General features: G+C 34.7%; 1 protein-coding gene across 2 annotated transcripts in view; it reads left to right on the top strand.

The window, feature by feature from the left end:
• The window catches only part of NCAM2 (neural cell adhesion molecule 2), a 268,868-nt gene that overhangs the window by 236,899 nt on the left and 15,132 nt on the right, over positions 1-16,837 (top strand). Inside the window, exon 16 of one of the 2 annotated variants that reach the window (XM_074536168.1) lies at positions 6,168-12,176. The exons of the other annotated variant lie outside the window; for it this stretch is intronic. Coding sequence (XP_074392269.1) covers positions 6,168-6,283 — 116 coding nt within the window. The 3' untranslated portion in view covers positions 6,284-12,176. Of the gene's footprint in view, positions 1-6,167; positions 12,177-16,837 lie in introns of those variants that run through there. 2 annotated transcript variants of the gene reach the window in all.

The following is a 16,837-nucleotide window of genomic DNA, read 5'->3' as shown; positions in this document are numbered from 1 at the left end:
GAAGTGTGCAAGTACCAGCTCCTGGCTGCAAGTCAAATCCCATGGCAGCACAAAATGATGATCTTCCAGTAATAGTCTTAGGTCTGGGAAGGAGCTTGAGGCTGCAAATTGCTCTCTGGCATCAGGAAGGTGCATAAATGAGACAGACATTCCCTTAAATTTTCATATGGTTGGCCTCAGCAGCCTCCAAATGTAGATCTACTTATTTCGTGATGTATCTTCCTAGGCCTGTGACACAGTATCCATTCAATGAGCCACTCATATTTGTGATTAGTTCCTTACAATTTGTAATCCTTATAATAAAAGTGTCCAGGTTTTCCAAACATTTCATCCATGGAAACTTGCACTGACTTCGAGAAATTCCTGCAAAACATATTCTTAAAACATTTTTAGTTAAATAACTGTATGTATAAAATTATAGATATATATCTATATATATGTGTGTGTGTGAATGTTTATATATATATATACACATATATATATGTATATGTATATACACACACACACACCATTTTCCTTCCTACTTTTCTGAGTTATTTTTTGTGGTCACAATTCTATATCTGAATTTCACATTTCACTTAGGCATATGGACATGTATTTTAGACTCATGCTTGGAGAAAGAGTGACACAGTCTTAGATGTAGTATTCTATGTGTTCCAAAATCTCACTAGGGATGTCAGATAGCAATGCTTGCAGGCAGGTACAACTCTAACCTCAGTGTGTTTGCCTCTGAGTAAAGTATTTATCACACTTTTAGTGCTGATTTGTAATGTTTTATAAAATTTGCTTCTGGTTTATCTATACTGCTAAGCTTCTAGCTCTGTGGGATTCTCAAAGGAGCAGTGTGCTTTAGCTCTTCATCCACGTTAGGAGAGCATGTACTGTCCTCTGCAGCCATAAAAGCCCCTGGGAGCAGCTCAAGTCCATTAGCTCCCAGAGCTGACTCTACAGCCCATTTTTTGGGCCCTTTCATTCTTTCTCTGCAGTGAGAAAACAGAGATCCTGTCTTTGTACCCCACAGCTGGTCCAAAAGTGTCCAAATCTGCTGTCATCCATTACAGCTGCAACCTAAAAACACATGTACAGGTTAATACTGAATCTCAAAAGAAGATTGAATGGAAGGTGCTAAAAAAGATCCTTTCTGCAAGTGTTAAATATATTTTCAGGAATTACCAGCAGATTTATGAAAGTGCCGTTTTCCAAAGGCTCTTATCCAGTCAGTGCTGTTACTTTGAAAGGCCAGTAGATATATTAAAAATGGTTGCAACTTGTGTTTTATCACAGTTTTTTTTCTTCTTCACTAAAATTTAATTACTTGGTGCAATAGTGGGAAAATGAAAAAAATATTTGGATATAACAAGAACCTCTTAGATCTATTTTTCTTACTTTGTGATACTGGTTGTTTGAGGTTTTTTTGGTTGGTCGGTTGTTTTTTTCCAAAACTGCATGAACTGTGAGTGCAATTTTTTATTGTCTGAAAATGTTTTAATCCCTTGAACATCGCATTTATTTTTTTCTGTCCATGTGTATCACCACACTTTAAATCATGTACTGGGAGGCAAAAGAGGAACAAAAATACATAGTATTTTCTCTCATCACTACCAATGGCAAAGATGATAATCACCATGATTTTTATCAGTAGTTTTTCCAGAAACACAATGGGATCTGCAGTAGTCTTGACATGAATGAAAAATAAAAGCAGCTCTTATCATTGCTTGAAGTATATGTGTATATGTTTGGATTTGCATTTACATATATACATTTTATGATGTATTACTAGAGCTTTTGAGCTATATGGACAGTGTTCGATTAGAATGGAAGCTAGAATTAGGTTTTTCAGACAGAAACTCAAGATTACTAATTTTGAAAAAATTAAAACAGAAACAAGTTGTCCTGATTCTCACAGTTTTCTTGCAGGGCGAGTATTTTGCTTAAATTTTGCTCTCAGTCAAGCAATCAGGTGACCTTTTGAGGGTAGAAATAAATGCTGTATGATCCCATCTGTGTATCTGAGGTATGTTTTTTTTTTCTGCCACCTCTTGCAATCCCAGAGCATATTCCCTTTCTGCACCCTATCTCTCACACCCCTTCAATCCATGGGCTACGTGGATGCCCTGGCATAGTTTCCCAAGCTCTGAAGGGCATTTACCCCTTCTCTAAAATGTGGACTTACCCCTGACCGTATATCCACTAAGAGAAGCCAAAAAGCCACCTTCCTCAGCAGAACTCGTGTTCTGCTCTCCACCACAAAAATGTAACATTTGTTGACTGACCATTTCTATGGGTGGACTTCCAAACTGAGCAGCTCTTGTGTCCTTTGAAGCACTTTTCCTAGATTTTAAATCATTTCATATCCGTTTGAGATTAGATTTTATGTGCTTACAACCAAGCCTCAATGTCAGTGTATCCCATGAGAGCAGGCTTGCATGGCCAAGGCCTCTGCTGTGGTTTCCATTAACCTTTCTTGCCTGGAGAGCACATTGCTGCCTCTTGTTGAACTTGGTGTCCAGTGGGACCCCCAGGGCCTTTTCTGCAAAGCTGAATTCCAGCTGGGTGCCCTTAGCTGTGAACTGGTGACCACGATTGCTTTTTCCTGGGACAGGGGTTTGTATTTCCTCTTGCTGAACTTCCCAATGTTCCTATCAGCACATTTCTCTGGCATGCCAAGGTCTCTCTGTGTGGCAGCACAACTGTCTGGTTCCTTAGACAGAAGGAACTGTGTGCCATTAGAAAAGTTGCTGAGTGTACTCAGTGCCCCATCACCCAAATCACTAATGATGTTGAACAGGATTGAAACCCATATTGACCCCCAATTTGACTCTTGGTACCTAGTCTCAATTCTAGGAAATTTCATCATTAAAAGTTAAATTAGAGGAATTATGGGGACTTTTAGTCTTCTTTTGTATTCTCTTTCCATAGAAAAAGCTATAAAGGCTACCAGTAGGTACTTGAGCCAGGATCACATGTCATCACTTGTGACTTACAAATTGCCTGCTTAAATCTCCATAAAAAGACTGTAGAATCTTCCAGGACTGGCCTGATTTTAAGCCTATGTTTTGTGACTACGCTGCCTTTCTGTGTTTGTGTGTACATGCACAAGTGTCCATCAGTTGGTGGCTTCTGAAAAATTTTGGATATAGCTGACAATTTCACTAAATTTCTCAGAGAATGAGGGCTTCAAAATTAAAGCATTCCTGTAATTTCCTTATGAAATCTTATCTGAAAATAGAAGTAAAATTCTCTGTAATGCAGTAGGCAAAATATTGTATTAAACCCTCACACGTTTCTAACAATTGGAATGATTTGGAAAAGACTAGTTTGAATTTTCTGACCTTTGATCCTTAAACCAACCTTGACAGCCACCTTAAATGTAAACCACAAAAGAAAACTTAAAAGCACAGAAGTTTGAAGGATTTTCACAGGTAAAATTTCCATCCCACAGATCTGAAATTTTAAGTTGGTAATTAGTGTCTCTTTTGTACGATTTTGTGCATTACAGGATTTCTCAGTCTGTCTCTACAGATCTGACTAGTTAGAGCTTTAGCTAAATCTAAAATGAAGAAAAAAAATGCAGGAGTGAAAAAGGAAAGCCTGTGGCATGTCAGTCCTCTTGGAGCTCTGATCATATTCCCAAGGCAAGGAAGAACTGCAGCATTATCCTTGTGAAGTTACCTGACTCATTTTCTCATAGGCTGAAGGATATTGTAATTCCATAATAAGAGTTTGAAAATGAAGGCTTTTGTCTGACTTTTGTTCAGATCTTAATCCTGAGCCAAAAGTGTAAATTAAATTCTTCAGCCGATATTGCTGTGATGAAAGAATAATTTTGTTATTTTCTGAAAAGGATAGAGATATGAAATGTATCTCTGAGGTCTCCTGCTTTGAGGAAAAAAGTTGGTAGGACTCACACCAATCAGATTAATTAGCATCTAAAACTTCAGAAAGGTAAGAGCCCTTACAAAACCTATTTGGTTTTATTTTTCAAACCAGTAGTAGAATTTACTGAGTAAGAGCGGTTTCTCATCAAATCCTGGAGATGATCATTGTTGAAAGTGATAGGGCATGTTCTTGCTCCAGGCTCAAACCAGCTGTTTGCTCCATTCCCTGCAAAGAATAAAGTTATTACATGAAAATGGATAGAAATCCCTCACTAAAACTGATAGAACTTATTTGATATGAATCAGAGAGAGAGAGAAAAAGGCTTACACCATCAAAAATGTTAACAGAAAAAAAAAATAATAAAATGTAATTCTTATGGTACAGCTATCACAGACATTAACTACCACTGAATAGCAGTGGAGCAGCAATCAAAGAGCTATTGTATATTCTCGGAATTTCTGCTTCAAAAGGAATTTAATTTTTTTCTTTTATCATATGAATTTTAGTTTGCTTTTCTTTTTGAATGCTATGAAGAAAAAAGAAAATCACTTTAGATGTTGAATGTTGAAGCACAAGGCCACACTTTACATTTATGGTACTCTAATCTTTATTATTTGTTGCAGGTAATTGTTAGCATTATGATGCTTTCTAATTAAAATATCCCTGAGTGCCAATTAAAAGATGGTTAGTTATATCCTCCAAAAATATTTAAAAGCTGATTTACTGAAGGAAATGCGGAAGTTTAATATGCTCAAGGTTTGTGGGTTTTTTTGTTTTGCTTTTTTTTCCTATGAGTATATGAACCAAACTATTCAAGTCTTAAGAAAAAGAAATGGTTGTGAATTTTGAATGGCTTGAACACAATATGTATCACTGGAAACATCACAGTAGAGATATGGGTGAGGATGGAATAACGTCCATTGTTCTTAGTTGTCCAATTGTTCTTAGTTTATGTATATTGCTGCCTTTTCTACTTGATAGTTATCTTCATATGATAGTTATGCATGTATTTGTGCAACAGGGGCATTTCTGTGATAAGATAAAGCATTGCTTAAATATTATGCATACAAGACTATATATGGCTTTATAGTTTGCTTTCATTTGCTTTATAGTTGCTTCCACTACAATTTCTTAAATCAGTTTTAAAGTAAGGATTTAACCAAGGTTGTTGCTTATACTGAAATACAAAGTTTTGTACATTTTCATTTCTTTTGAAGTCTTTTTCAAAATATTAGCTTAACACTGGTATTGATCACTACCAACATAACTAGCGTGTCACTGTAGCTGGGAAAAAGAAAATCTAGTCAATACATTATATATTGAATAAATTTGACTCTATTATTTGCCAAAAAATGAACCTTCAATATAAATATTTGTAGAAAAAATATATTCAAACTTTGTAATTGTAACCAGACATATAGTGAGGATGTGAATATCTAAGAAGCTTCTTTGTTCCCACTTTAGTGCCAAAGTCAATATCTAATTACTGAGCTGCATGCTTTAATTGCACAGGTCATTCATATTTTAATTGGACCTGTGTCCATATTATTGAAGCCAGTTTTCCTGGTGGCCCATTGTGATCTCCTACAATAATTCAGGAACAAGATAAAGCCATTAGCAAGGAGAAACAGATAAGTTTGTCTCTTCTTGCGTATGACTGAAACCTTCTTTTTGTGTAATTATTGACACAGTTCTAGTTTCTCCTTTCAGCCTACATGCTGGTATTTCTCTTGCCTTCAACACTCCTTCCTTTAAGCAGTCAGTAGTCACTATTTCTGAAAGTTACAGGACAGTGTTACATGGCAGTTTTGTGAGTTCCAAGTGCCTCCAACATAAAAGTCAAAATTGTATTTTAGGTTGGGCTTGGCTGAATGGTCTCAGGGGGAAGCAAGAAACTTGCTTCAGGTTAAGCACTTAAATAAATTGTTTTAAAATTAGACCAGTTTGCTACTTTGATTGCTGAGGAGGACCACATTGCTGCTATGGAGGTATACCTTTTCCACAATTTCAGTATTAGATTATATAGATTTGGCTGGGATACTTCAATTGTTGCCATTGCATTTATCTTTTATTCATAATATGATGTTTTCATTAGAATAATGTCTTTCAAGTGACTGTCTTTGGCACAATGTAAATATTATTTTTTTTTCTTTTTTCTTTCCCGCTGTCACTTTTGTTTCCTTTTGATACCTTCTTTTTCATGCTGTCTCAACTTTTCTTTTTTTTTTTCCTAAAATTTACTTCTTTTTCACACTCTTGATTTTCTATAACTATTCTTATCCACACAGACAGATGCTGTGAAGCTACTAGACGTGAAAATGGAGGCCAGTCCCTGCAGCTGAATGCTGCTGTTTTCTCTCTCACTGTAGTCATAAGTTTCTGGTGCATGTTTTTGTACTGTTGATGATAAGACAAGCAATATGTATTCTTCCTCTCTCTCCTAATTTTTTTATTTGCTGGAAAATAAACACAGACCTTATAAAATTTGTACTTTTCTATAGCTCCTCCAAAATTTCCATTCCTAGTCAAGGTCCTAAATAGAGTAATTACTTCAGTCTGTGCATGCAAAATTATTCATGAGGCTTTTTGGAAGCCTGGTGAGTTTTGTAACAAATTCAAAAAATGATGCTTGACACTCTGGTCAGACAGAGCATGGAGAATCTGACTTACTGAATTTGATCAAGGTGGTTTGGTTCTATTTTCTCAACTAGATTTTGATTATAAGAAATTCATGCAGAGACCTTAGCATTGTCAGTCATATGGCTTTCCAGCTACACCACCAATTCATCTTCCAGGAGAGTATTTTCATTTTGTACTAATGCTTTGCAAAAATTTTTCTTTTCACTTGTTCCTGATACAAGGTACTTAAAACTTTATGCTTAATAAAAATGGTTGAAGTCCAGGCTGGATGGAGCTCTGAGATACCTGGTCTAGTGGAAGGTGTCCCTGTCCACAGCAGAGGCTTGGAAGGTCTTTAAGGTCCCTCAAAACCCAGGCCATTCTATGGTTCTGTGAATACAGACATGTTTTGTAATTTCTAATGAATTTTAACAAGCATGTCTTCCCTCACCAATTATTTATGAATTGTTTTAGTTCATAGTGTTTAATTTAAAATACTTTTTCTGTGCCTCTCCACCGACATGCCTCAGCACATAAAACAGGTCCCTGCCCACCAAAGTCACTTCTTGTGGCTGCAAAGGTGCCACATTTCATTTCATGGCATCTGTAGGACTTGGAAGCTCCAGGGGTTCAGTTTTGACCTGTAGTAAAAATGGAGAAAGCATTTTCTCCTGTTTTATATATTAAAAGCATGGCTTATGAACTCTGCAGCAGTGTGTGCAAAACCTCAGGAAAAAGATTTTATTAAATAAGAGTCCGTATATATATTTTATTACATATATTTGATTTTAAAATTTATGTAGTTGTCTAGGTTTATGGTTCATTTCTCTCTTGCATAGAGAATAACCCAAGAACGCAATGCACTTTAAAACTAAGGCAGAGTTGAATATTCATTTTAAGACAGCTCCCTTCAAATTGTTACTTAATATAACAAACATGATGAATTACCTGTATATGATGATTTTTTCCTCCTTATAGTTCATACGTTTTGGGATCTTAAAAAGGTTATCTTACAAATTGGAAATCAATTGGTCAAATTTAAGTATCTATATATCTTCACTCAGTTAAAGAATGTTCTTATTTCTAAGAAATATTGATAATGATAATTTTTGGCAGTTTTGAAATATTTTTGAAAGTCTTTCCTTTAGGACATAAAACAACTATCCTCATCTAAACCAGCTAAAAATCATTTTAGAAAACTGGACTATGTCGCAAGTAAGGTGTCTTCAGTGTGTAATTCTATGGAATAATTTATTGACAGAAATACTTTTTTTTAATAGTTCCCATATTTAGTGCAATGAAGTGGCTGGAATTGAAAAGATTGCTATCTAGAAAACATTAATTTCATTGTGACCTGCAGATAAGCTCTCACTTAAAGGCAAGCCACTGTTCCATCCATGGCCCTTGCCAGTGTGTTCTGTCACTTTGACTTAATGTCATGACGTTATTTTAAAATTAATTGCATTGATGAGTGCCTGACATAGGGTGGTAAAGAAAGACATTTTCTGCTCTAATTTTGTAGGACTTGAAACTTTGGGTCCCTATTTAGGGCCACCCAGGTGAAAGCCCATTTTTCCATGCACAAAAAGTCTTAATACATATATTGAATTTGTAATTTAGTTGTATAGGTGTTCCTCCAAAATATACTATTTATTTTTTTAAATGATTAAGTGCTTATTGAACCAAGAGATGTAACTAATGAAGGCTAGATAACATTTTTAATGAAAATTTCATCTTAACTATATTACAGCAGATTTGGAATTGCTAGCTACATATAAGTTACCAAAAACTTTCAGATCTGTGAACATATTTTCAATTGAGTATAACTCGGACAAATGCTGTTGATAATACTAATATTTTTTTTAGTGAAAGAATCACATTGGGCAGTAACTTTTGCAAGAGGTTTTCTTTTTTTTTCTCTTACCATTTCAAAAACTCAGATAGTGAAAAAGTTTGTTGTTGTCACTATTGCCACTTGTTGCCTTCTGTGGTAACAAAACTGCAAGGATATCTCTACTTACTGTCCAAGAACTGAAGATTGGCCAATATTTACTAAGTAGATGTTGTAGTAGTTGTTCAGGGGGAGAGGAACCCACAGTTTAAGCATACTAAAAACCAATACTGGGAGATCTTTCTCAGTCTGCAGGAGCTCAGTGGTGCACAAACACTGGGACTCCCTTTTGGTCCAGGGGAGCAGCAAATTCTTTCTAGGGGCTCCTCTTTGCAGTCCCATCCCTTTTGCACTCTGATCCCACTGTAAGACAGGCACAGCATGCACATGAAGGAACAGAATCTTCTCTTGTGGACACACAGTTGCTGTTCTGAACAGAAAAGAAAATAAAATTGCAGATCCAATCCATACTAATGAGCACCTACCACTGGATTAAAGAGTCTTGATAACATTTACATTGTTTCATAAACTGAAAAATAAAATAGGATTCTATAAGGTTGCACAGACAGTCTGATCTCAGCATTTCCTTATTTTGTAGAGTTTTCCTAATTTTCTGAAACTTGAAACCTTGATGTGATTCTACTAAATGTTGTCTAATATATTTTCACCTTCTACATACATGTCACTGTTCTTAATTTTTTTAATAAAGCAAGACTAGACACCTACAGGTATGCAGAAAAGCAGAAAAATGAAAATTCCCATATCATTTTTCTACTCCAGTAAGACATTTGAAGAGCTCTTTACAGGCTATAAATTTATTATCTTAGCAAGTCATTCTAACACTGCAGATAAGTATATAAGAAGACAAGATAGGAATTAGGGCACAGAGACTGATTGACTGTGAGCTCTCCAAACATACTGTGAAGGAGATAATGAAAAGCCTTGAGAAATTTTAGAAGCTAAATATACATTATGAATGGCAAGTTGTCTTTTATCCTCAGTGTCACAATGCCGGTGGGATAAAGAGACAAATTTGGATCACTTATCTTTTTTTCCAACTGATAGTAGCTTCAGCTGGGAACTAGATAAATTTGTTCTGTTAAGTAAGAGAAATTTTAGGTCTGCTCCAATTTAAATTATTCTGGGCTTTGTATTTTGAGGTTATCAAGTACTTTGAATGTGATCCTTTTCTTCTGGCCCTCATCTTCCCATCAAATTCCAAAGAGAATGACTTAAACCAATATTGTGGGGATTATGTGACTGCAGAGCCAGGCCGTTCTGGGCAGTGACCCAAAACCTCTGTAATGAGAAAGAAAATGTGGAAGAGAATAATGTCCTTTGGTTGTCATATATCTCCTCAGATTAATGACTAGTACAGCTTTGTTTGTAGTTCTCTTTATGAGCATTTCATAATTGCATCTTTAAAAACAATGAGAGTGAGATTATTTCACAATATTTTGTGCAATCTGTGTGAATATTCAGAAAATTTTGAAATCTTGGCTTCATACAGACAAGAATGAGGAAAAAATGAACAGAGACATTTTCAAATTAAATTGTAATTCATAGGTATAGACTGAACAGCTTAAAATTGTAATTTAAATTCTATTAAAATGATAAATATGTCTTTACAAATTGAATTCAATTTACTTATGACATTAGTATTTAAATGTTAGATAAGTAAATTTGTTCCTTTAAATGTTGTAATTGTAAAACAGATTTTAGGTCTTATGACTGACAGTGTAAAATGTTACAATTTTTTTAACATTGTCACATATTTTGAAATGCTAATATTAAACTGTCTGTAACACTGAAGTCCTAAAATATGCTTTGCTGAGCTTGTGCCTTAAATCCAAATTGGTGGCACAGAAACTTTAAAAGGGTAATGATTATTTTGTGATATGGCAGTATATCTCTTAAGGAACAGTATTTTTAAAATGTTCTGATTTACAACCTTTAGAGTCTAAGGCTGGGTTCTTTCCTAATCAGATTTTATTTGTTGTCTTTCTTCTTTCCAGAGTTTTGACAAGTTCCTAACATTTACAAATTGTCCACAAATCAAAGTATTTGCATAATGCAACTTCAAATGCCATCCTTTTTTTACTGCTGTAGGGTTATAAGAATATAAATTGCTGTCCCTCTAAATAGGAAAAATATTGCCCAGAAATAGACACACATATTGCATACATTTGGCATAAAATAAAACTCCTGAAAGTTTTTTTGAGGTGTACAAAATATACTATTACCAAATAACAAAATAACTTTCAATATTTTTTGTAAAAATACAAGGCCAAGAACTGATGTAAAAAATATTATATGCATTTAAAAGATAAACAGATATGGTGATTTAATTATACACATAACCTTATGACCAATTCTCAGTCAGTTTTCATGGTCTTACCATGTACTCTCTCTCCACCATGGAAACAACCTGCATAGGCACCACTCAAATGGGTCTGCAAATGTAAAGTTAAATAATTAAGCCTAAAAAAAGCAGTTGCTGTTTTTCCTTTTTTCTCTTTTTTTTTTTGTTTGGTTTTTTTTTTTTTTTTTGTGGTATTTTGTGGGGGTTTTTTTCTGTTATTTTTTGGTTTTGTGGGTTTTTTAAAGACATAATGGAGAATGTATACAATTTGTGATTGTGCTAATAGTTGTCAATTCTCTGTCTGTTGTCCAGTATGCTGATGATTTCTGATTGTTCATTTTTTCAGGAATTTTAGGAGCAAAGGAAAAAAAAATAAAATGTTACTTTTAGGATGCAAGTTGAGTAATATATAGAGAAATGTAGCATCTGAGGTGTACAATGACATCACTGAAATCTTTTCTATATGTAGGGCTCCTTTATGCTTACATTTACTTTATCCATTCATTTTCTTCAGGCATGTAAGGAATGTTCAGTTTTCCATCGCTATATATTTATCAGACATAATGTATAAGTGATGGAAAATCACCTTTTCCCTTTAATGTCAATGACATCTCAATATAAAGCTGATGGCATCAAATACCAGGTGTAGAGCTGAACCAACTTTGCCTATTTAGAAACAGTAGCTGAATGTAAGCTGTGCACTTGAGTGCTGTGCTGAGTTTAGATATTTTACAACAAGAGCAAGAAACTGAGGTGGAAATCTCCATTTTTGTTCATTTATTATTGGGTCTGAAGTCCCAAGAAGCTGTGGTAGTAATGCTTGCCATCATATTACCGTTATCTTATATTTTTATTAACAGTTCTGTATTATTCTTTTACATGTTTAACATTTTTGTAGAGGCAATTTCCAGCACATATTTTATTTACATAAAGTTTTAATTTTAATGCATGTATTAAATGCCCATAATAGAAGCAAAGTAAATCTTTCTCAGTGTATGTATCCAACAGAATTACAAATGACAATACATACAATGTACTAAAAACTAATTTTGTGAAAAATATTGAATGCACTGCAACATCTGTAAGGTTTTGTTTTCAAAAACAGTGTGAAAGGCAAGGAAAAAATCTGGATTTAAAGTAGTTAATTTTAAGTTGTGAAACATTGCTTATTTTTATCTTATTCATAATTCACTACCATTTTGCTCCACTGAGTTTTCATGCATGCAGCACTTGTTGTCATCTCTGCTTTTTCCCTGAAGAACGTGTGCATGGTGTAACTGTGATGTCCCTCAGCACCTTTCCAAACACAATGTCAAGAAATATATGTAACTTTGTGTGGCTTTCATCTGTTGTTCAAAGTTCATTTTAGTTCATGCAACTTCTGTCTTCATTTTTTGTAATAAAGAAAACTGACTTAAAGCATTACTATCTGTATTTTCTTTATTGCTGATAAATGCTCTTTTTATCTTGTATTACCTATGTGATGTATTTTGTATCTGCAGAGATAATTTTTAGCATTGTATCTGCATTTTAACTATAGGGTTTTATCTAATAGAGAATACTTTAAAAAACCCAAACTAACAAAATACCAAAAAAGAAAAAATACTAAACAAAAACCGAACCAAACAAATCAGCAAACAAAAAACCCCACTCCACCACAAACATCAAAGTCACTAAAATTAGAATTCGTGAATTTTAAGTTTTGCTCAGATTAGGTGGCTGCCATGCTACTCACTAGTGAAGCAAGTATGTGCATTGTGTGTATAAATATGCAGCCTGAGCTTGATCCATTCTGATTTAATCTGCCTGATTAAGTTTTATCTCCAAAGGAAGGTTTAATACTGGGAAAAGCTGCCCTACCAAGCAGGACTCTGCTGCAGTTGCAGTTGTAACAATTGAACCTTTTAAAGTGAAAACATGCACCATATAATGGCAGCATTTATAATATTAAACTGCTCTTTTTGTAGCTAATGCTATAAAATAATTATGAATTTAACATAATATTCCAAGTATTACTTCTTAAAACTGTTGTTCTGCTTGAATTTACATAGGTCTTATAGAAAATGCTGTCAAACTTGGAATATTTTCTCAATTTAAATAAAATCCTGAGATAGTGTGACTCTTTTTTTCAGATCTCCTGGCTGCAATACTCTACTTAGGGCTGTCATCCACTATAAAGATGCAAAAATTTCCCATGTCTCTGTGGTATATGCACAGCATGGTTTTGAATTCTCCTAAATGAAGCAATTAAAATAATTTATCCTTTTATGTAATAGCAGTACTGAAACCACACATAAGTGTATGTTCTCAATACTCACATCAATCTTAATTAATCTGCAGAGGTTCTTAGGAACTAGTCCAAGAGACGTGCTCAGTAAATCTGCTGTCAGTTTGAGTGGAGAAAACTGGGACACAGAAACTTATTTTTCCCAAATCTACTGAAAACCAAAACCTGGGAGCAGTGCTGATTCTATGAACCCACAGTGCAGCCTTTCCCTCTCAAGGCACAGGAGGACTGGGATCTCTCTGCCCGCATTTTTCTGGTGCATTCCATGGAAGGAGATAATGCTAAAAATACCCTTTACTATGATGACTGAGTAAATACAAGGAAAAGGCTGCTATTGCTGTAACTGGATAACTTTTAAGGCATACTAGAAATGCTCCTGAAGTCTGCTTAGGGAGAGTTTGATCATGCAAAGGATCTCCTTTTTTTTAAAACTTTGCTTAAATATAGTAAGTGAAAACACCAGAAAACATTTTCACCACACAGAATCCTTTTTGTAGTAAAGAAAGGATTTTTTGCTATCCTTTCCCTTGTTATCCCTTAATGACCACAGACAAAGTGCTGTTGCCAGAAGTACTCAAGGCTGATATTTACATTGCATTTCTTACACTTTATTGCATTTATGTCTATTAAGACACCTTCCTATGAAAAATGTTGTTAAGGGCCATTAGAGGAGATGTGAATTCAAGTCCTACTTAGTATCCTGAGAGACTCATAATACAAGACATTTTCCTGAAAAATTTAAAGGCAAAAATCCATTTCAGAAAATTTGTTGGCAAGAGGATTTTAGCCATAGTGAAGAAAAACTCCTTCACTTAGATAAGCATCAGAAAAGTAGAACCTTTTAGAGACACTTATTTCAGTAGCTCACATCTCTGTAACTGATAGTCTCGGTGGCACCAGAGGCTTTCCTGACTCACTGCAGCTCAGACTTCATCTGAGATGGGGACACAATCAAGAGCTGTCACTGATGAGCAGCAGAAAGCTAGAGGAATCCAGTAGTACTGTCCCCTTATTTTTCAAAGTTGTGTGTCAAGTGTGTCTGTCAGAGCACATTACTCAGTGCAGCAGCTCAGAGCACACATCCATGTGTTTGTCCACTGCCCTTCAGTAGAATCTGTCCTAGCACAGGGTTGTAAGAAAAACCACTGAGGAAGAAAAAGCATTACAATTAATGTCGATTCTAGCCTTGTTAGCATCTTTTTTGCATTAAGGAATGGGATAGAAAAGAATGCTGTCACATTCTCTTCTGCATCAAACAGTCCCCCAGTAAATGTTGTGCAGAATCCTAATGATTTCTTGCAAGCTGATGTTGCAAAAGTAAAGATTTGTTTATTTCATTTGAAGGAAGACATTATGGTTCTGGGCACTTACCTGGCTCAAAAGAAAAGTTTTAATGATATAAATTGCTAAAAACGGGTCATGCAGCTCTGGATGTGGAAGTCAAAGTATTGGAGCTTCTTTGGGTAGCGGGGAGGGATCACTGGTTCTTTACTTCTTTTGGTCGTGGGCTGCCACTGTTTTACTGTTAACTGGTAGAAAATTTATAGGGCTGTTTAATTTTTTGGTACTTTATTATGATTTTTGTGGTGCTCATCAATGGATAAAAAATGTTGAGACCTATATTTTCTGTCTTTTAGAGGTTTTGAGTAAGTATACACATTTTGTAAGACTTTGAGTCTAGGAAAAGTTCCAGATCAGATATAAAATCAAAGACAATATTCAGAGGCAGTGCAGAAATAACCAACATGATTGGGCATGTTTTCAAGAGTCAATACAAAAGTGTAGTTCAGCTTGATAAACAAGAATTTTTTTTCCTGACATGACCTAGTGCACTATTTCAATTTCACCCTCTAGTTAGATCATAATTTTCAAATTTTTACTTTAGATTGAGAGCAGTTTACTTTATCTTCTGACTGTCTTGAAAGAAAGAAAAAACATGTATAATAACTCTGCACCATGCATTTGAAGCAGCCACGTGTTGCCCTGTAAGCTAGAAAAGTATTTTACAGCATTGCTTTTTTTTCCTTAAAAATTCAAATTACTGTAAAAGGGAGGTATGGGTAATCATCTATCTTTCATCTTAACTTCATTCCTTCTAAGGAGGAGGGAAGGGAGTAATGCACAAGAAGTTGCTAATGTACTTTTTTCTCCCCAACAAAACTTAATATCACTGAAAGTGTGAAAGGGACATCTGGCTGTCACCTTATCCAACCCCCCAGACCACACAGAGTGCTTGTTGTAAAGCTTGCAATTGCTATTTTATTGTAGCAGTAATTAAATATATGCAATGTGATTCTGTAAGCACATAGAGAAATTCTGTCACCTCAGAGGACAGAGGTTCATTTAACACCACTTTGATTATATTGATGTTGCGTGTTTTGTTCTTGTGCAGAAGCAAAAACTTTATTTTGCCATATGTAAAGCAAACCTGTACACTGGCACAGGCTGCCCAGGGAAGCTCTGGATGCCCCAACCCTGGAAGTGTTCAAGGCCAGGTTGGATGGGGCTCTGGGTAAATTGGAGGGAAGTTCCCATGGCAGGGGAGTTGTAATGAGATGAGCTTTAATGTCCCTTCCAACCCAAACCATTCTCTGATTCTGTACACATATACAGATGGAGATTCTCCCTTTTTTCCCTTAGAGTATCTGGGGCAGAACCTTTACAGGAATTTAGTCTGAACTTACATTTGAGAGTCCAGAAAATTTATTATTTCATTTAGTTCTTTTCACTGGAAATTTTCATTTTACCTGCCAAAACTCTTAATTCCTCTTTCTCATCAAATAATGATTATGGAAAAAATGTTCAATTATCTCATTGGAAATCATTAGAAACATAACTTATTCAATAAGAACCTAAATATTGCCAAAATTTTCAATGACATTTGTAGAAACTTGTTTTTGGCTTTTTTTTAGTTTATTTTTTACATTTCTGGAAGTATTTAAATCATATTTCCATTCATTGATGGTCATTTATTTGAAGAAGTGGGTGAAAAAAGTGTCTTTAAAGTTGTCAGTTTCCTTCATCATCATATCAAGGTATTACATTACATTTTCCACATTCTGTATTAAAAAAACATATCCTTTTCAATTTAGCATATTTTTAAGAAAATACAAATAAATCTCATTCAGGACTATGGAATTTATACTTCCCTGGTTTTTTTTTCTTTTTAACAAGAAGTGTTTTAAAAGGCCCTCTATAGTTAGATGACTAAGTCAGGTATGCAATAAACATTTTCAAAAAGTTTCTAATAACCAATTCTTTCACTTTAACATTGAATTTTTATGATTTGACATGGTTTTGTTCAACTAGGAAAATAAAAAAGTATATAATGCACAAATACTTTGTTATTTTAGAGCACAAAGTAGAACTAATTTTTTGAGTTTGTTTGGTACATACTGGGAAACTGTAAAAACATGAAATATTTAAAATAGCTTCTGTAATACAGCTATAATAACAACATAATAGTTTAATTTAATTTAAGGCAACACTTTCTTTGATAGCAGCATTGCTTGTCAAAGTTGGTGGGAATGCTTTTTGTAGTATGACATTAGTATTTCATCCTGTCACAGAATTAGAACTTCTGTTGATGTCATAACTTATAAAGAAAAAATTCACATTGTATTGAAATTACATATTTATTAGGATATGATTTTTGAAACCAGTGAGGAGAGGCCCAAATCTGCTTTAAAAGTTATTTGGATTAGTTTTCCAGCTGATTTTGGTGGAAGCAGGTAGGCAAGTACAAAATCAAAGCAACTCAAAAAAGAAAGGAATTAAGCCACAGATAAACTTCTAAAAT

This window comes from Zonotrichia albicollis, chromosome 2 (genome assembly GCF_047830755.1).
Source record: "Zonotrichia albicollis isolate bZonAlb1 chromosome 2, bZonAlb1.hap1, whole genome shotgun sequence".
Taxonomy (NCBI): domain Eukaryota; kingdom Metazoa; phylum Chordata; class Aves; order Passeriformes; family Passerellidae; genus Zonotrichia; species Zonotrichia albicollis.
The sequence above is the reverse complement of the archived record's forward strand: the minus strand, read 5'-3'. Positions and strand labels throughout refer to the sequence as shown.